Source organism: Gracilinanus agilis, chromosome 1 (genome assembly GCF_016433145.1).
Source record: "Gracilinanus agilis isolate LMUSP501 chromosome 1, AgileGrace, whole genome shotgun sequence".
Classification (NCBI taxonomy): Eukaryota; Metazoa; Chordata; class Mammalia; order Didelphimorphia; family Didelphidae; genus Gracilinanus; species Gracilinanus agilis.
In genome coordinates, this window is record NC_058130.1 from 599232120 (window position 1) to 599254407 (window position 22288).

At 36.7% G+C, this 22288-nt stretch overlaps 1 protein-coding gene across 1 annotated transcript in view; it reads right to left on the minus strand.

Annotated features, from left to right (window-relative positions):
- STMND1 (stathmin domain containing 1) overlaps positions 1–21920 on the minus strand; it is a 29219-nt gene extending 7299 nt beyond the window's left edge. Inside the window, exons 1-3 of the mRNA XM_044658134.1 lie at positions 21840–21920; positions 9876–10056; positions 4491–4642 (exon numbers count right to left, since the gene is read on the minus strand). Of these exons, the coding sequence (XP_044514069.1) occupies positions 4491–4642; positions 9876–10056; positions 21840–21920 (414 nt within the window). The remainder of the gene's footprint in view (positions 1–4490; positions 4643–9875; positions 10057–21839) is intronic.
- Positions 21921–22288: the final 368 nt, after the last annotated feature.

Genomic DNA, 22288 nt, shown 5'->3' on the forward strand with positions numbered 1-22288 from the left:
ACCTTGAGTAGATTTCTTAACATTTCTAGACCTTATTTCATCAGTGCTCGAATTAAATGATTTCTCAGGTCATTTCAAAAATGTCCATAAAATTTTATGATTCTATTAAAGTTGTTTGTTTATTTTTTTAAGAAAGGAGAAAAAAATTGTATTTGCTTTTTGGCTCAGTTGCAGCTATTGAAGAGTTCATGTGGTGAGAATTTCTTCACCACATATAGACCGTGGGATGTGTTTGACAAACCAGGGTTGTTTTTTTTTTAAGTTTTTTTTTTTTTTTTTTTTTTTATGACGATTGGCACTTGGGCCTCCTGCTGGTAAAAGCCATCTGCTGAAAAAGAAACTACTTGTTACTCTAATAGTGTTGGGGCTCAGAGATATTACAATCTACATTAGACAGTTAAGTTAGGTGAAATTCTTCAATAGTAAAAACTAAAAGGAAATTTAATTTGTAATCTTATATAATAAATAAAACCCACAAAAAGAAGACACAGTTGGACTCTAGAATTTTGGGTGGTTTTAATTTAGCAATGTGAATCTGAAAGGAGAGAGAAAAGTGTGCATTTGTATAAAAACTGGACTTTTCTACCTTATCAAATAATAGGATTTGGTTCATTCTGATAGACCTAAGTTTTCACTGCACCCATAGCTCATTCCTTCTAAGAAGAAAGAGTTCTACCCATTACCTCTATCTTGAGCTTATTTTTTAAAAAAACATATGTAGGGGGCAGCTATATTGCACAGTGGATGGCATGCTAGGCCTGGATTCAGGAGGACTTGGGTTCAAATATGGCCTCAGATAACTCCTAACTGTGGGATGCTGGGCAAGTTACTTAATCCAGATTGCCTACCTCTACTACCTAGCCCTTGTTGCTCTTCTTTCTTAGAATCAATACAAAACACACGTAACTGAAAAAAAAAGTTTAAAAAATGTTAAAAAAAAGAAATGATACTAAGTTTTGAGAGATGGGGAGAGAGAGTGAGAGAGAAAAAGAGAGAGAGAGTGAGAGAGAGAGCAAGGTAGGGGAGAGAGACAAAGAGAGAGACAAAGACAGAAACAAAGGGTAGAGAGAGAAAGAGAGAAAGAGAGAGGGTAGAGAAGAGAGAGGGAGAGGGAAAGAGAAGAAACTTTTATAGGAGGGAAGGGGAGAATTTGGAAATCAAAATTTTAAAAATGCTAAAATTAAATAAACAGTAAGTTTTAAAAAATTGATACTAAGACAGAAGGTAAGAGTTTTTTTAAAAAGCCGTATGTGGGATGGTTGCTTTTTTTTCTGTTTGAATATTATGCTAGTCTTTGTAATAAAATAATAGAAAGCCTACTGGTTTTGGAGTCCAAGGGCCTTGGTTCTGTGTTTTTGAAATTTTGGAGTCTCTGAACTAAATTTCCTGTGAGTCCACTGGCTTCCTGTGGAAGTTTAGGGGTCTTTGAACTACATTTCCCATGAGCTCAATGGCTTCCTGTCTTGTGTAATGATGTAGACAGTTATGTATAATGATGTATACAAGATAAAAACAAGCGCCAGGACTGGCACTGCCTCTTTTTTCCTCCTGAAGCAGCATGATGGCGGCAGGTAATGGTGGGTCTTTCAAATAGCCTAAGCTAGCATGGCATGTGGCTTCATTTTTTCTAATGGCTACCAATAAATCTTTTAAAATGATAATATTTTAAAATCTATCCTTCTATATTCATTTCATTTTTTACAGCTCAAATCTAACTTCATTACTAATTACCTGTGTGAACCTGTGTAAATCACATTTCATTTCCTTGGATTTTGGTTTCCTCTTCTATAAGATGAGGGTTTGGACTAGATGGTCTCTGTGGTCTTTCTAGCTCTAAATCTCCATTTCTGTGCTTTCTTAAAACAATAGCAAAAATAATAACATTTTGGGGATCACCAGTCTAAATACAACAAAGTCACCTTCAAAATTATCACCAAACTGGTCATCAGGGTCCATTTCATTTTTGTCTTTGTATCCTTAGTCCCTTGCACAGTATCTGGCATTAGTAGGTATTTAATAAATGTCTCTTGATTGATTAATTGACACATTTTCAGGTTTAATAGTCCAATATCCTGGGAAAACATTTGATTCTTACTCCTCTAGTCAGCTGTATTTCTCCGTACGGCATCCTGAATCTCCTAGGCATTGCTCAGAAGTCTCCTAATTAGCTATTGACCCAAGTCTGAACCTACCTTGATTCAAGTGTCTAACAGGAACCCTGTGCACAGAATGGCAGTGGGCCAGAGCTTCTCTGAAGAGGTTTGTAGTTCTTGTTCTGCCTCTCCACCCTCTGGGAAAGGTCGCTGGGCATTAGCTAGTGTTATTCTTTCTGCGCCCAGTCGGACTTCCTCCCTCTTAGAAAGCTCCCTTTGAGGTTCAATAAAGAGTGTCATATAGATTGGTTGGAGGTCACTCAAATCAGTCACGTTTATGACAGTTTCACTTCCTTTGAGAGTGATTAATCTCTCTTTTCACCCCTCTCCCCCCGCCACCCCTAGTCATATCAGGCAGTGGACTCTCAATGATCCACCCCAACGAAAAAGACCAGTGACAGAATACAGAAAGCCTAGATCCAGAAAGGCATTTATATTTATCTTGATATTTCTAACAGAGAGAAATAGTGTGGCCTAGTAGTGATAAAGCTTCCCTAGAACTTTAGAAGACTTGGGTTCGAGTTTTGCCTCTGAAATGTAGTGGATATGTGTAATGGACAGGCAGAGAGAGCGAGAGGGAGAGAGAGAGAGAGAGAGAGAGAGAGAGAGAGAGAGAGAGAGAGNGCTTCAGAGCCTAGAAGACCAAGGTTCAAGTTTTATTTCTGTGTGACCCTGGACAAGTCACTTAAGTGTTCTTTTTGAGTACCCCAGCTAACACTCTTAAGACTTTAGTCACAGAGAAAGTTGATTAGTAGAGAGAATTTTTTTCATTGAAAAGCTCCCAATATTTATGAATCATAGATCCAGTCCCTTATCTCTTACATCTAGACACTTTTCCCAGGGACCATCCTGTTCTCCTAATCACCAGATGTCATGTTTGACATTCAGTGCTGTATTTTACAATTGATATATTGAAAAATTTTTACTATATATCTTTATTTTATTTATTATTGTTTATTTAATTTTATATTTATTTTTATGATATATCTATATATTTATTTATTCATTTATTTATTTTTTTATTCTCCTAACTCTATACTGAATTGGTGCCTGGGGAGGATTGGATGTTGGTGAGATTTCCAGGAATACAAAGACCTCTTAAGTGTGGTACATCTCAATCCTGTCCTATGCCTGGTTTATCCTGGGCCACTCTGGCACCCTGTTAGAGCTCCCAATTACTGTTTTATTTGTGTTCTGCTCTACCAGTCTGGCCACCCACTTATATCCCCTCTAACAATGCCTTAGCTATGTCTCTAGCAACCATTCCATTTCTAAATAACATGTAAACAGTCTTTCTCCTCAGCTGCCCTAATGGCATTGCTACAAAGTCAAGCCAGAAGTTTTCTCTTTTTTTCCCCTACGGATATATTTCTTCTGAAATACATCCTCTATTCATTCTATCCCCAACTTTACACTTTCATCTTTGACACCTAAGTCACAGAGAAATATTTTAATGGTATTCCTTCTGGCTTCAGAACCAAGATTCCCATGATATCCCCCTAGGTGGGCATTTGCTGACTTAATTTTTTTTTATTACCAATTACACGTAATAACAAATTTCCAAATAAATTTTCCGAAGTTATATGATCCGAATTGTCTCCCTCTCTTCTTCCCTCCCCTCTTCTGCAGCTGGCAAGCAATTCAATCTGATTTATACATGATGTTGACTTATTTTTTGAATGACTGTACATGAGCTACCACTTTCCACAAAGACTGCACAGTGTGTTATCTTCTTTCCTCTGGTGGTCCTCCTTTTCTGTTCTGGGAGACTCACCATTACCAAAAGTCATGCTTCCTTTTTTTCTATCCCTGCTATTGTGCTTTCCTCTTCTTGGTACAGTGTTCTGCACATAGTAGGTGCTTAATAAAGAGTGCTCAATGAAGGAAATAAATTCTCCCTGCCTTTGTTTACTTCAAAGTCTATCAGACTTCACAGGCACTGAGGCAGCTAGGTGGCTCAGTGGATAGAGCACCAGGACCTAAGTTCAAATCTGGCCTCCAACATGTCTCACAATTTGTTGTGTGATTCTGTTTGCCTAGCCTTTGTCCTTCTGTTTTAGAGTTGTTTTGAGGCAGAAAGTAAGGGTTTAAAAAGAAAAAAGTCTTCACAGGCCCTTCAGTATCTCATGAAGGTTTAAGGCAGGCCAGGAATTCATTGAGAATATGGCATGGTAGGGCAGAGGGAATTCATGGCAGGAGGGGGACTAAGTCCAAAGGATACTTTGAGAATTATAGCCAACATGCACTCGCTAGAATTTATGCTTTCTGATAATCAATCATACATACTGCTTTTATTTTGAACTATACTCTAAAGTTTATTATAAATTAGTTACTTGCCATGACATTATATGATTCTCCATTTCTAAATACTTTACTTTGACTTTGTATTATTCCTTGAATGATAAGTTCCTCCAAGATATCTGATGACTTCAACCTCTCTTGACTCTGAAGATGCTGGGATGTATTGATTAATCCACTGATTACTGGTTCTTAAAAAAAGACAAAACAAGCATCAGATCCCCGTCTCACAATCCATCACACTACTTCATTCCTCAGAGCTCTAATACTGTGACCTCTAGATTGTTCTGGGCATGGAATACAAGCTGTCATTCTTTGAGCAAGTTCAAGGAGGCCCCACAAGGAAGGGAATACCCGGTTTATTTGGGAGGCCACTTGTTAGGAGAACAAAAAAACCTTTTCTCCCTGCCACCCTGCCACGCCCGATGATTGTGTTGTCACAACACTTATACACTTGGGTATGGCTCCCTGTGTCGCTTGTCCTCATTACAAAGCTAGAGTGCAGTGAAGAAAAGGAAATTCTTTGGGTAACTCTTCAGAGTTGCAGCTTGGTTTCTATGCTTTGGATACAAATGATAAACAGTGTGATGTTGCCAAGAGATTTCTGGTTCTGCAACCCTGAGTTTACAATTACACCATCTGCTAAATCTATATCAGAAGAGCTTAGGTCTTCTCTGAAAAGAGTCTTTGGACCATATCAGACTCAGTCATATGACATCAGCCAATCCTTCATGAGAGCTATTTTAAAAAATCAATATTGAAACAATTTAGAGGAGGGTCTTTATCACTGGCACCGGCAATAGAGAAACCCCATTGCTAATTACTTAAATACAAGTAAGCAAATAAGCTTCATTTCTCTATTATGCAAATGGACTTTGCTGGTTTGTTTTGGGCAAATACAGTCCTATTTTGTTGTGTTTTGTTTTTCTGTCAGTGGCAACACTTTGCATTCTCCTCAGAAATATGCTGTCATCTATTCTTAAAAAGTGGAAGAGACATGGGATGGTAGAGAGTGTGCTAGACAGAATCAGGAAAACCTGGTTTCAAATCCCATCTGTCACCCGCCTAGGTGTGGGACCCTATGCCTGTCCCATCACCTTTTTCTAAATTAAGCAAATTCCAGAATACTCTCTATGTATGTAAATAGGTAGTGATTGGCCCATGTTGGTAGAGGTAGTTAGTTTTCATCCTGGGAGTTCCTTAAGTCTACTTGGTTAAAACAAAAGAAAACAAAATAAAAAACCAGAAAAAACAACCACAACCAAACTAGTTTCAATAGAAAATACGTTCCCTCCAATCAACTGGAGGGATTTCAGAGGAATTTTTACCTCTATGGGTCAGTGTAGAAAGAGTAAGTGAGATTTTATTGTGAAGTTGTAGAGTAAAATCGAATCAGATATCACAGATTCATGGCTTCAAGGAACCTTAAATAAAGTCACTGAGTCTCCACCCTCTAATTTTGCTTTAGGAAACAGAGAGCCTGAGAAATTAATTGGCTTATCCAAGATCACACTCCGTAGCTAGGTGGCACAAGGTAGGGAGTCCCGAAGACTTGAGTTCAAATTCAGCATTAGACACTTACTAATTGTATGATCCTGGGTAAGTTATTTAACTCTGCCTCAGTTGCCTCATTGTAAAAATGAGCTAGAGATAGAGCACAAGGTAGGGAGTTGGGAAGAGGAGTTTAAATCCAGCCTTAGACACACTTACTAGTTGTATGATCCTGGGTAAGTCATGTAACTCTGCCTTGGTTGCCTCATTTGTAAAAATGAGCTAGAGAAGGAAATAGCAAGCATTTCCAGTATCTCTGCCAAGAAAACCCCAAATGAGGTCACAAAGAATCAGATACAACTGAAATAAGTGAACAACAAAAAGATCACAAAAGTTGCACCTGGAAGAGCCAGGATTTAAGGGCTTTGCCTTCTGTTCTTTTCATTGTTCCATATAGTTGTCACACCAGCAAGTGAATATTTAAAAAAAAAAATCCACTCCTCTCTTTCAATACTGCCTTCTAATATGCCACAAGGTAGTAGCAAATACAATAAGAACTTGGTTTCAAAGTGTTAAATAAACCAAGGATTTCACCATTGAGAGAATCAAATCCATGACTGTCATCAGAAATGGTTCCCAACTAGAGGGAATCCTTTTCCCACATAAAAGTAAGTGTGTTCCCATATGGAGATTATTCTCTTAGTGTTGCAATGATTAAAAAAACACAATGACCAAAACCATTTATGAATTTATCAAAATTTTTAAATGAATAACAACTATACATATTTGAAACTCATTGTTCATTTAGCGCGTTTTGTTGGACCTAAATGAAGATCGAGACGTCAATGCTTGGGCTACATGTGAATTAGCAGTTTAGCAGACTTCCAGAAATTGCATAGCAGGAAGGTAGAGCCTGGGAATCATTGGGTCCACAAGAGCTCTGCCCCTGGAAGTTTTCTTAGTATTTTGAATTTATGATCCTATTCCCTAGGCCTATTCTTCCTGTTTTGTGACAATTTTGTCTATGGGACTCCAATTCACTCATGTTTTAAAAGCTTGCTGTTACGTATAACTTTTCTCCATCACATTCATCCATTTAACAAATCTTGTTCATTTTACATCTACATTAACTTTTCAATGTCTTTTCTTCTCTATTTCCATGGATAACCAATCCATTATAGACACTAATTACCATCTACCTGGGTTCCTGCAATAGCTTTTTAACTGGCCTTATCACTTCCACTCTCTCTTTCCACTAAGATTTCCTTTGTACCATTGCCAGAATAATTCTTAATTCACAGAGCTGGTTATTTTAATCCACTGCCCCAAAGTTTTTAGGTGTTCCTGACTGCTTACTGAATAAAGCTCAAACTTCTTTGCCTGGAATTTAATACCCTCCATAATCTGATATCCATCCAACTTTTCTAGGTCATTTAATTTTATTCCTTTCCACGCATGGTACAATTTAACCAACTCTTTGTCTCCCAAATTAAAATTGCTCTCTACCCTTTGTACCTTTGGCCATACTATTCCCTTTGCCTGGAATGCCCTATTTCCTTTTTTATTGATTAAATTATTTCATACTCTAAAGCCCAATTCAAATGCCACATTCTTCATGAAGCTTTCCTTGACCTACTTATTAGTAACAACCTTTTCCTTTGAACTTTGAATAGCATTGGGGGCAGCTGGGTGGCTCATTGGATTGAGAGTCAGACCTAGAGATGGGAGGTCCTGGGTTCAAATATGGCCTCAGACACTTCCTAGCTGTGTGACCCTGGGCAAGTCACATAACCCCCATTACCTAGCCCATACCACTCTTCTGCCGTGGAACCAATACATAGTATTGATTTTAAGGTGGAAGGTAGTAGTTTAAAAACCCCCCAACAACTTTACATAGCACTTTGGTTTTTTTTTTCTATTACATAAATTATAGTTATCCTTTATTATATCTTATCCCCTAACAAATCTAAGTTTCATTTGGACAATGATCCTTTCTTACTTAAATGTTGTTTCTTCTCCATTGTCTACTGTGGTGCTTTGCATTCAGTATGTATTTAATAAATATGTATTGAATTATCAATCAACAACTTTCATTAAGTGCTTACTATGAGCCAGGCATTGTACTAAGCAACAGAGTACAAAGAAAAGGAAAAACATTCTCTGCCCTCCAGGAGATCACATCATTCTAACAGAGGAGAAAAATGTGAAAATAATGAAGTACTACATATATATGAAATATGTCAAGAATAGTTGGAAGGCAATCTCAGAGAAGAAGGCATTAGCAGATGGGGGACTGAGAAGGCCTCCTATAGAACTGAGTTGGGGTACAGCTTGCATGAAAATAAAATCTGTTCTCTGTTTAAGATGGGTTAGATTCTGCTTGGAAGTGATTCAGTTTGCTCCATTTCTTCAACAGCCAGACCAGAATTTAAGAAAGCAATATCCTCCCTAATTGAAAGAACTAGGATTACTGTAGGTCAAGGCAGTTGGGTAGCACCATAGATAAAATGCCAGGCCTTGAAGTCAGGAGTCTGAGTGAGTTCAAATTCAGCCTCAGACACTTATTAGTTATATGACCCTAGGTGAATCACTTAACCCTGTTTGCCTCCATTTTCTCATCTGTAAAATGAGCCAGAGAAGAAAATGACTAACCACTCCAGTATCTTTGCCAAGAAAATCCCAAATGGGGTCACAAAGAGTTGGAAATGACTGAACAACAATGTTATTATTATTCCAATACCAAGGAGTAATTTAAGAGAAAGGAAATTGTGCCACAGAAATAAATTATAAAGTTTCTCAATACCATAAACACCAAAATAAAATTACTTGATTTTTAAAAATTTGTTTAAAATATTTTTTCCTTTTTTTCCCCCCAAAAAAAATAGTGTTTTACTAACTACCACACGATTATAATATACTTTAAATGTACAATAAGGTGGTCTTTAAATCTGAGGTGGTCTCAAGAATAACAAATGAACAGAATTTCAAATTTTTATAAATAGATGAACTGCTGCACTTATTGGTATACATTTTAGGAAAATGGCATATCTCTTAGAGACCAGCAATGTAACTTTATTTTGTACATTTTTTATATAATTGAAAGTATAAACAAAAATTGTAAAAAATATAGCATAATTAAAATATATTTTTCAGTTAAATGTATTGGATACATATAAATTTTAAGGAAAAAGCAAAAAAAATTAAAATTTTACTTTCCATCTTAGAATTGATACTAAATATCAGTTCCAAGGCAAAAGAGCAATAAAGACTAGGTAACTGGGGGTAAGTGACTTACCCAGGATCACATAGCTAGGCAGTGTATGAGGCCAGATTTGAACCTAGGACCTCCTGACTCCAGACCTTGCTGCTCTATCCACTGAGCCTTCTAGATTCCCTAGAAGTACATGATCTCTTAAGGCCCCTCCTACTTTGAAGTCTTATGATCCTATGACTAGACAACCTCTAAGATCCATTTTCAACACTGTTCTTTCATCCTAGGTTCCTTTCTAATCAGCATCTAGGAGGAAAAATTCCCCTACTGTTTCATTCAGATCCAGCAATGTGAGGGAGCCAGCTTTGACCAACTGTTAGCCAATTGTTAAATTTTCAGTGTGAGCATTTACAAATCAAAAATTGACAAATGCTAGAAATCAGGGCTTGATTTATTAATCTTAATAATGGACCTGATGAAATAATGAATTAAATATGAAGGATAAAAATTAAACTTGAAAGTGTGATGCACACACACACACACATATATACATACACACATTAATATGTCTGTTGTTAAGCATTTAACCAGATTATCCTGAAATGTTACTACTAAGTTATTTTAAATTTACTCATTTTATTGCATGAATTGACTGTCAGAAAATCTGAGATTTGGAAGGAATCTAAGGAATGTATTGCTCCAATTTCAGATGAATTCTTTACCTGTATTTACTTCTTCATTTCTTTCATCAAGAGAAAGTGAATTTTCTGGAATGGTTCCAGGTAAGCTTTCCATCAAGACCCGTTCTTCCAGTCCCACTCCACTATCTGTAGTGCTTCTAGGCCTTGCTGATCCATTCCAAGGCTCAGCATCGACCGATATGTGAGATTCACCAATATCAACCTATGAAAAAAACAGCAGAGAAATCTTTTTATTTAGTAATAAGACAGGTTACTTGGAAAAGAAAACATTGTTTGGGGCTCTATTTTGGAGGAATAATTCATTTGCTCAAATTTAGTGAATGCCTTTTGTACACAATGATAATGCAAAGCTTTGGGCTGGCCAGGATACTCAAATTATTTACAAATTTAACATCACACCAATCTAACTGCCAAGGTTTTTACTTTATGGATCTAGACAAAATAATATCAAAATTCACTTGAAAGAATAAAAGATCTAGAATCTCAAGTAATATAATGAAGGTAATGCAAGAATTAAGAGAATTATATTATAAAGCAATCATTCATAAAATTATTTAGTATTGGTTAAATAAATTCAAATAATTGACCAGTAGAGCAGACCAATTTAGTAAGACCTAGCAGTAAACCAATGTAGGACTCCAAAATCTGATAAATCCTTAAACCCAAATGGCTGAAGGAAAGACTCTTTGTTCAACAATAATTGCTGTTGAAACTGGAAGGCTGTCTGGCAGAGATTATGTTTAGACCATCATAAAAAAAAATAACAGTAACATTTTACAGTAAATTCCAAAGGAATACATAACCTTAATCTGAAATGTCACATCATTAAAAAAATAAGCAGGAGAATTCTTAACCAAAGAATAGACATGATTATAAAAGATAAAATTCTTAACTAAGCAAAGGATAGAAGTAATCACAAAAAAAACATATTATTTTGATTTCATAAAATTAAAAAGGTTTTGCATGAAAATAATCACTATGGCTTAAGAAGGAAAAATGTTAAATTATAAGGCATATCTGTGATAAAAATGTGCTAAGTTATTGTTTTAGTCCCAAGCTTTTTTTAAATAAGGAATTGTCATAAACACATAAGCCATTTCTTGAATGATAAGCAGTCAATGAATATGAACAATTTTCAGAAGAAGAAATAGAAAGGAGAAGCAACCACATGAAAATAAAGCTTCAAATAACCACTAAGAATAAGAATACATATTAAAACATCTTTGAAATTTCACATAACATCCACAAAATAGACAAATATGATAAAAAGCAGAAAAAAAGAAAAATATAGAAAAAACAAAGTTGATATTGGAGACACTGCAAGAAGATAAAAATCCACTCTTGGTAGAATTGTGATCAAAAAAAATTTTTGTTAGTATCCCCATTTTCCCACATTCACTATATATGGCTTTGAGTTCTTCATTGAAAAATTGTTTATATCTTTTCCTCATTTATCAACTGGAGGATGGCTCTTCTTCCTATAAATTTGATAAAGTTCTCTCTACATTTTAGATATGAGACCTCTATCCAAGAAGCTGTCTATAAAGTTTTTTCCTCAATTTTCTGCTTTCCATCTGGGCATATTTGTTTTATTTGTACAAATACTTTTTTAATTTCATGTGCTCAAATTATCCATTTTACAATGCTTTCCATCTCTTGTTAACTCATACATTACTCTCCTCTCCATAAATCTGATGAGTAATATGTACCTGGTTCTTCTAACTTACTTATGATATCGCCTTTTATGTATCCATTTTGATCTTATCTTAGTGAATGATATAAGATATTGGCCTATACCTAGTTTCTATTTTTCAGTTATTCCCGTAGCTTTTAACAAATAGTGATTTCTTATCCAAAATACTTGGATCTATGCTTTTAACAAACACAAGGTTATTATACTCTTTTTTACTACTGTTTGTTGTATATTTATACAGTTCTACAGATCTGCCTTTCTATTTCTTAGTATCAGATATTTTGATAATTACTGCTTTATAATACAAGTTTAAATCTGGTACTGCTAGACCTCCTTCCTTTACATTTTCCCATTAATTCTTTTGATATTATTGATCTTTTATTCCTCCAGATGAATTTTGTTTAATTTTTTTCTCTTGATAAAATAATTTTTCCATAATTGGATTGGAATGGCATTTAATAAGTATATTAATTTAGGTGGAATTGTCATTTTAATTTTATTGGCCCTGCCCATCCATGAACAATTAATATTTCTCCAATTATTTAGATCTGATTTTATTTGTATAAAACTCACTTCATGATTATATTAATATAGTTCCTGGGTTTTTTTAATGGCAACTATACTCCCAGGCATTTTATTCTATCTGTGGTTATTTTAAGTGGATTATCTCTATCTCTTCTTTTAGGATTTTGTCAGTAATATATAAAAATTACTATGATTTTTTGGGTAGCCATTTGGAAATCAGTTTGTTACTATTAACTTTGGATATGAAGCTTAACAGAAGAAATGATATGGCTGCCTTATAATAATTCTTTGGTCTCAAAGTTTAAAGAAGATAGGAGTCATGGGACTTGTTCTAATTCTGATTTTGCCTCTGACTAGTCACATGGCCTTGGGCAAGACTTTTAATGTCTCTTGGACTTCATTTAAGTCCAAGAGATATTAAAGATTAAAGACATCTAAAGGGGTTGTATTAGATAAGGACTCTTCCGTATTTCAGACTCTATGATTATCTGAAATGCTAGAGAATTTCATAAAATCAGTCATTAATAAGTTTTGAATGGACACATGACTTGAATATGAAAGGTTGCATAATGAAGAAAGTAGAAGAGAATAAAAAGAGGTAAGTTTCATAAGTATGACTATGGAAAAATTTACAATAAAATAAGCATTAGTAGAGGCTATAAAAACAAAAGAGGAAATTTTATTATATAATTTAATTAAATGACACTATTTGATTTGACTTTTTTAAAACACTAATTAAATAGCTCTTGTATTAGTAAAACTATTGCAGATAGAAAAAGAAGAGAAGCTCTTGATTAGGAAAATATTTACATCACATATTGATGACAAAAGTTTAACTTTCGAGATATAAAAGGGACAGTGTCTCTAGCACTTAACACAATGCCTGGTATATAGTAGGTAATTAATAAAAATTTGCTGAATTCAATTGCCGACACAAATATGTAACACCAAAAGCTACTCTCCAATAGATAATTGGTGAAAGGATATGAACAGTTTCTGAAAGAACTGCAAACTGCAGCATATTTGAAAAATATCCTCCAAATAACAAGTAACAAAAAAATGGAAATGTAAAAAATTTTCACTTCATATTCTACCAATTTGAAAGGATGACAAAAATGGGAACAGTTCATGTTGGAGAGAGAGTGGCAAAATAGGCCCATAAATAATCTGTTGGTGGAGCTGTTCCTTGGTCCAACTATACTGCATGCCACTTTGAAATTATGTAAGATTCAACCATCCATGCCCTTTTACTCAGTGACATTACCATTAGTTAAATACTCTAGGAAAGTCAAAATCAGAAAACCAAGGTCCAATATGTACCAAAATAATTATAGTAGCACTCTTTGTAGTAGCGAAGAACTGAAACAAAAGTGGATGCTCATCAATTTGGGGAAAACCAGAAAACAACCGTGGTATATGAATGTAATAGAATTTTGTTGTGCATCAAGAAATGACAAATATGGGGAATCAAGAGAAAGATATGTATGAACTTACACAGAGTGAAATACCATAATAGCAATAAATCCATAGTGAAGATAATAGCAATATAAGTTCGGATTATTTGAAAGACTAGTGAAAACCCATAGTGAAATACGGTTCCTTTCTCATGATAGAAAGGTAAAAGACTACTAGAACAGAGGTTTGGATACATTGTCAAATACATTCATTATATTGGATGTTTGTATTTAATTATTTTTCATAATGAAAGTTTTGTCAGAAGGATATGCAAGTGATTTCTTCTTAGAAAAAAGTCTGTGACAAAAGGCATCAATAATTCTCAGGAAAGAGCCTTTTTCTTGGGTAAGGAAACATGTAAGAGTCAAAGACACATAGGTTTAAGGACCACCAACCAGTTGCCTTACATCATTGACAGGCCCACAATCCTAGATTAGAAACAATGATATTCAGGCTATGGTCACCCTCTCTTTGGGTAGGAACTTTGTACTGGCTATTGATCACATGATTTTGGTGTGCATATAGAAAGTCTAACAGACAATGAAACTTCTAAAAGAATGGCTTCTCTTTATGAATATGGATATAAATTGGTGATGGATTTTGTTTTTAATAATGTACACATCAAGCAAGTTTCTGAGATGAGGAAAGGGACACATATATAAAAATATCTACAGCAGCTCTTTCCATAGTAGCTCAAATTAGAAACAAAGAGGGTGTCTACCGTCTTGAGCATAGCTAAATTATTTGAAGTATAGAAAAGGAATATTTGTGTGCCATAAAAAAAATAATAAGCCAGAGAACTGGAAGAAACTGGAAAGACTTCTATGAATTGAGCAGAAGTAGGAAAGAGCAGGATGACTGTGCCAGGCAAAAAAGATGCTCATGAAGGGTAACACTGATGATATGACAAGAGAGCTGAAGAAACTGATTATCACTTAGACAGGACACCATTGGAAAAAGATCATACCCAAGAAATGGTGCAAAATGTTCCCCGACTATGCTTCCCTGGGCAACTACGAGATCTACGATAGAATGAACCTGAAGTTTTTATACCAGCAGGGCAGAAGGCTTTCCTGCTTTGCCACCCATCCTTTGTGTCCCACCCCTACTTCCATTTTAAAAGTCTCACTAATAAAGACAACTTAATGCCAATATGCACATTTTATTTATAAATGCAAATAATGAAAATATAATAGGGAAAATGTCTTTGAAAAACTTTATTCCTCTGACCAATGCAATGGCAAACAATTCCGGAAGACTGAAGGTGAAACATGTCACGCAACTCCTGCCAGAGAGAGGATGATGGGGCTTAAAATACCGAATGAGAAATAAATTTTGGACATGGCCCAAGTCAAGCAGAGATTTATTTCTGTGAAGATCTGTGAGCCATGGATTTCCTTCTCTCTCAATGGACTTCCATCATAAGACTTAAGGGAGCAAGGATAAAGTAGCCTGTCAACTGCCCCCCCTCTCCACACACCTGTCTTTCTTTGCCTTCTGACTCTCTTTTCCCTGCCTCTTCTTTTTTTTCCCTTTCCCCAGACCACAAGTATAATAAATATGGCCAGGGGTGGTAGGAGCCTGTTTGAGCCAGCTCAAATTAGCTTGAGAGCCAATTGTTCAATTTTCAGGATGAGTATTTATACTTCCAAATCTGAATCAGAGCTTGATTTATTGTTTTCTTGATTTTCTGGACTTTAAAAAGTGATTAAGAAAATAATAATGTAGATTAATAATGAAGATTAAATTTTAAAATGTGCCATAGATACCATCTCCCTCGCCCAGGAGATCCAGGTAAATATTTACCAGTAGCACATCCCTGAAAACAGTATTTCCATTTTTTCAAGGAGGAAAAGCGATAGATATTTTGTAATTTACCTCTTCTTCTGCCTCCCCAAAATGGAGATCCCTTTCTAAGGGGTTGGGGTAGGGATGGGATAGGGCTGATTTTGAAATACATGAAAACAAGAAAACCAAGTTTGCTAATCATTCCTGGCCTTTCCAAACAGATATCTGTAACAATCAAAGGATTGTCACTGCATCGTTTGGGGGGATAGTATTCATTAGCTTTTCAGACCTATCATTTTGTATACCTAGCAAAGCAAAACCTCCCTTAAGAACTAATTAGAAATTATGAAGTTTAGCATTTCTAAGTGGAGAATTAAAAAAATCTTAATTGAAAATCAAGACTTAATTAAAAGAACACACTCAAATTGAGAGCAAACTTGAATTCTTTAAGGCTAAAAAGCCACATTTTAAAAACATGTCAGAAACTACCACTGAGAATAGACTTATGCTTTCCCCCTCCTGTTATGAAGTAGCCTAACATTACATCTTAAAGACTATGTCATAAATAAACTAGGATTCCTAGGATTATAGGATCATGGGTTCTTATCCAATTTTGTCAGCAAGTATGCATATGTTTTCTTCACCTACTACCTACCATTGAGAGGTTTTAAAGATGAAAACATCAAATACTAACATAACAGATAGGGGACTTTCATCTTTGACTTAAGAAAATAGGATGTGAAAGGCTGTTTCCACAGGCTGAAGTCAGGTCTTCCTATTTTCAATTTGGGGATATTGAGAGGTTCTCTGACATGCCTTACCTCCTAACAATACTTTAGGTAAAAATTAAAACCCTTTAAAAATAGCTTCTATTTCTAATCTGGGGGGTTGAATTTTTTTTTTTTCAGAGTATAGATGGAAGCACAGAATCCAGAAAGCAGGAGGTGATGATAATTCACTTCTCTGCTCTCAATAGATCCTATCTTAAGGAAAGATACTGACAAAGAGGAGTGAATTCAGAAGAAAGCATACAGATGGTGACTGGGCTGAAGATCATTACATATGATGCTTTGTTGAGGGGTCCAGGATGATTTGTTTTGGAGGAAAAAAATACTCTCTAGGCTGTAAGAAGATTGTTATTTAGTTATTTTCAATCATGTCTGATACTTCCTGACCCCTTTTGGGGTTTTCTTGGCAAAGATATTGATTGTCATTTCCTTCTCCAGCTCATTTACCGATAAGGAAACTGAGGCAAACAGGGTTAAGTGACTTCTCCAGGTTCATACAACTAGTAAGTTTCTGAGGCTGGATTTGAACTCAGGTCTTCCTGATTCCAGGTCTGGCACTCTATCCATTGAGCTACCCAGCTTTCAGAAGTAAGGATGCCATAGACCCTCTCTACCTTGCCCTTCCCATACTGGAATATTGAGTTCTAGATACCACGTTTTAGACAGGACACTGATAAACTGGAGATCACCCAGAGGAGGGCAATGAGGATGATGAAGGGCATGAGTTTGTGTTATAGTGTGCCATATGAGGATTGGTTGAAGGGATATCATGCAGAAAAGAGATTTGACTTGCTCTGTTTGGTCTAAAGCAGGGGAATGAAGAAGGAACAATGAGTAGAAAATGTAATAAGGGCTTCCTGATGATTGCTTTTGTTTCGTCATTTTTCAGTCATGTCCAAGTTTTTACTACCCCATTTGGGGTTCTCTTTGCAAAGACACTGGAGTGGTTTGTTATTTGTTTCCCTGGAGAGCTCATTTTACTGATGAGAAACTGAGGCAAACAGGGTTTAAGTGACTTGCTCAGCGTCACAGAACTGGTTTCTCAGGTTAGATTTGAACTCAGGTCTTCCTGACTCCAGGCCTGGAACTCTATCCACTATACCACCTAGCTGTCCTGACAACTAGAGTTATCCAAAGCTCTGGATTATCTGCAGAAACAGTAGGTTCCCCTATTTTGGACATCTTCAAGAAGGGACTGGATGACCACTTGTCAGATATGTTCTTGTGGAGGTGTTTATTGGATATGGGTTTGGACTAGGGGGCTATGGAAGTCTCCTCCAACATGATCATGATGTGGGTGAGGTGGGGAAAGAGAGGGTACTTTTCATTTATCCTCAACTATTTGAAGGGTTCTTCAGGAGGTGGAATTAGACACATTTGCTCTACTTTCCGCAGAAGGCATGAGTGGAAGAAATATAGTAGAATGTAAAGTTTTTGTGAATAGGAACTATTTGTCTTTATCTGTTGTACATCATAGTGGGCATTGATTGTCAGACTGAATTGAACTGGAACAGGAGGAATTTTAGAGCTAGATTTCAAGGAAAAAGTAGGTAAAAAAGTTTCAAGGTAAAAAATAGGTAATTTCTAATTATAATGGGGCCTCTCCAGAGGTGATGGGTTGATATAGTGCTTAGAGCCCTGGGCTTAGAGTTAAGAAAACCTGAGTTCAAATCCAGCTCCAACATTTATGCATTGTATGATTCTGGGCAAGTCACTTAACCCTTGATTGCCCCAGTTTTCTCATTTTTTAAATGGAGATAATAATAGCACCTACCTCACAGGTGTTGTTGTGAAGATCAAATGAGACATTTGTAAAGCACTTAACACGTAGTAGGAACTTTATAAATGCTTATTCCCTTCCCTACTAGAAATCTTCAGGTAAAAGAAGAATAACCAATAGTTGGTAGGGATATTGTAGAGAGGATTTTGTGTTGAACTCTATAATCACTGAGGTTTATTCCTTTTTCAAGTTTCTATGATTCTGAAAGACAGTTGTTATATCTTTGCCTGCCAGTAATCTGGTGGGGGGGGGGGGAGGCTTATCTTTTTCATTTATAGGGCCTGGGCATAGTGTTCAATGCTTGTATTTCTTGCTACTGGGAAGGAAGAGGCTGGTGAATCATTTGAGTATGGGACTTCTGAGCTACAATGAACTAAGCTGATTGGGTGTCCATACTAAGTCTGTAGTGACTCCAAAATGGTGGGCCCCTAGGAATGAGGGACCATGATGCTAGCTGTAAAGGGACAAATTAGTCCGAATTTGAAAAATGGAGGAGATCAAAGTTCTTAGGCTTATAAATAGTAGAATCATACCTGTGAGTGGTCACCATATATCTCACTGGGTGAGATAGGGAAACCCAGTCTAAATATATTACTTATATATTTTATATTTATATACATACCCATATGTACATACATGTTACACATATGCACATATATGTATAATGGTAAAAATTGCATTTTCATCCCAATATTCAATTTACTTGAATTTTACACAATGACATTTCTGGGAGGAATGGAGAAAAAGTATAAGTTTTTGTATGGAGGGACATAGAGACAATTAAAAAAAAATCTTACTTCCATTCATCTTTCTTGGAAAAAAGGAGTATATTTGGAACTCAATAAGTATAAATCTTAATTCAAGCTGAAACCTAATTCATGCTGTCATTATCAGGGTGGTGTAGGTGGTAATGGGAATATAGGAACACTTTGCCTTAATTTATTGCCATACATATCTTTCTTTAGGTAGGATGCTTTTATCACCAGTTGCGATATTGAAAAGTCATGGCTTTTAAGTTATCAGGTATAGAAAGTTGTCATAAGGAATCTAAAATAATGGTTGTATGAAGTCTGAAATTTCTTTTCTAAAAGTCCAAGTCCTTAGAGAAGCGAGTGTTTTCTATGTGGTCTAAAGGAAGCTATTTCCTAAAGGTTGGAGGAGCTGAGAAGAACTCCCAAATCAAATAACCATGAAGTAGTTTGTAAATGGATTGAATAAAAGCTAAAAAAATACAAATTATAGGTACAAAAGAGGGTAAGTATTGTTTCAAAACTTGATTTTTAAAAATAGCTTGATTTTAATAAGTAAAAATGTAGAAGTTCATAAATGCATCCAGAAATGAGTTCTTAGACACAAATAGATATTTTAAAGTAATTTAGTCCACCCCCTGCCAACACTAAAGGTTATTCTTATCAATGTTTGGAGAATTTATTAGGTAACCTTTGAATTATGCATGCAGGAAAAGTACAATTCTCCCACTGAGAAGAGTTTCAGATGCTTTACTGCACATCATACATTATTCTATTACCATTCCTTCTCATTGCTTCAGACTTAGGTAAGAGTGAAGACAGAGCATGTAAACAGGTCTTACTAAGTCTTATTCAGAATATTTTAAGGTTGTACAGTTAAAAAAAAGATACTTCATGCAAGGAAATATGTTCATATTGACTCATTTTTAAGTCACAGCTGAAAGGCTGAATTTCTAATAAGTATATGCTACTCCGGGGTCTATGCATTTATGTAGGCAACTGAGGTATGGCAGAACTGTACTAGCATACTAACAAGGCTTTTCCTGAAACAAGATTCAAGATTTGAGTGTTTGTTCCTCTCTATGTCCTCCTCCCTTCAAAAAAAGGTATATATTAATAGACTAGCATATAGAAGAGAATTATCAGGGCATTTAAAAATTACAGCTTGGTTATTGCTATATACTTTTGGCAACAACCTAGATTCAGGTCCTTATGTCTCACTGGATTCTTGGCTGCCAGCTTCTCCTTTCTCCAATTCCATTTCCACAAAAGTTACCAAAATAATTTGCCTAAATCACAAATCTGACAATCTTACACTTGTAACTTCAGAAACTAACATGACTTCCTCTTGCCTCTATAATAAAAATACAAACGTATCAGCTTGGCATTAGACCTCCACAAAAGAACTCCAGTTATCTTTTCAAGTTAATTGCAAATAATTTCCCTTTGTATGTTCTGTTGTGTTTGATTCTCCAAAAACCATATCTGGGGTTTTCTTGGCAAAGATCCCAGAGTAGTTTGATATCCTTCTCCAGCTCATTTTATGGTTTAGAAACTGAGGCAAATAGGGTTAAGTGACTTTTCCAGAGTCACACAGCTGGTAAGTGTTTGAAGTTGCATTTGAACTCAGATCTCCCTGACTCTACACAGTTAATAAATGTTACAGGCTGGATTTGAACTCATGAAGGTGAGTCTTTCTGATTCCAAGTCCAACACTCTATCTACTGGGCTACTTTGCTCCTTCTAGAATACTCTACTTCCTACAACCTACTTGCTGTACCCCAAACCCAGTACTCCCTCATTGGTCAAATTATAGTTTCTCAACTTCCATATTATTTTCTCACCCTATGTCAGAGATTTTAAAATACAGAAGCCAACTGGTAAAAGGTAAAATATACTTAGTCTCTAAAGTTTCAGCCTCAATTAGTTTATTCAGATTAGGTCCAGATTTATTTAGCAAAGCCATAAGGGAAAAGGGCCTAGGTCAGGAATACATGAACAGAAGGATATAATCATTTAAGAGAATAAGGATAGCACAGAAGAAAGGAGTCCCAAATTCAACTTTAGGGTAAATGACCTTGGGTCAGATGACAGAAACCCAGCAGAAGGTCCCTCAGAGTCTGTCCAGTACCACCAGATACCTGGTGAGGATGGAAGGTATCTTGAAAAAGTACAATAAGATGATAATCAATTTGGAACAGTAGGGAAGCCCAGAAATCCTTTTGCCCATCTCCTTCATTTTATAGATGAACTGAGGTCTAGACAGGTAAAGTGAATTTGCATCAAGTTACAAGAAGTCAATAGCAAAGCTGGGATTTGAAATGAGACTTTCTAACACCACCCAGGGATCTTTCAGGGATGAAGGTTACCTTCTACTACAGAATTTCAGTTAAGGCCATCCTTATCTATGACCATTCTCTAGTGAATTGAAAAGACTTCTGAGAATGTGAAACTGGGGATTTATTTGGAGGAGGGGGGAAGTAGTAACTTTTGACATTTCTACCAGGTCCTCTTTTTTACTATCTCTCTTTCATTCCAACTTATATATTTCTTGTAAGTACAAAGGAGAAAGCACTAAGTCTAGAGTTCAAATACCACCCCTGAGGTTTACCCACCTCCAGGACCTCAGTTTACTCATCTGTAAAATAAGAAAGTTGGACTAGATATCAATACCTTCTGGGTATCCCAGATATCTTTCTTCATCTATGACTTTATGATTTATAGAAATTTCCATTTAATCATTGTAAACCGGCAGGTGGCAGCTCTGTGAGAGATCGCAGCTCTTCCATTTTCTGGGAAACTCCCTACCTGCCTAGCGAGAAATGCTGCTAAGCCCAGCTATATGCAAGACCCACAGTACTACAGCCCACGATCCTGTCCCCTCCCTTTAGTTCGACCACCTTTCCCCTTCCCGCTGGCGCTCATTATATCAGAAGACTGCAGACCTCCTCAAGCTGGATGGCATTCGTCCCAAAGCTGCCCGTACAAAGTGAGATGCCCTCCCTCCCTTTCAAAGGTGCCCCACTCTGGCTATTTGTTCCCAGCGGCAAGCCTTGTAAGCACCCACTTGCTCAGTCTTAACTCCCCGCAGTCTGCAGAGGCTGAATTCCCTTCCCACTTCTCCTAAAACGGGTAGAGCGGGGAGAGGGTCGCAGTGGCCTCCACCGGGTGAAGTAGCTTGCAAGAAGGTTTTGGTTTTTATTTTACCTTGCTCCCTTCCTCCCAGCCCTTCTTAGGCTCCGGCACTGGTCGCTGCCCTTCCACAGGCTTAGAAGCCCCGCACCCCATCACTCTTGTAGCTCGACGTGGCCCCCTCAGCCTCTCGCTCCCGTGTCCTCTCCTCTCCCCCTACTCCACTAATTCCAGTAGGCTACAGCAGGAACCCTATCCGCCGGCAGCGGCGCCTCTTTTATAGGCTCAGGAGAGGAAGGAACTGGGGATTTCGGGCAAGCGACCTAGAGCTGTTGCTACAATAAAAGGCGTCACAAAGTCCCGGCGGGAGTTCGGGACCCGCTGCAGGTTTCGGGCTGGGGGGGTGGGGTGGGTGGGCTGTCCCACTTTCTTTTTTAAGTAGGAACTCGAACGGGTGGCGTTTACAAGAAACTAGAAAAGTGGGGTGCATTCCTGGGAGCTCCAGCGTGGAGGCGATTCAGATT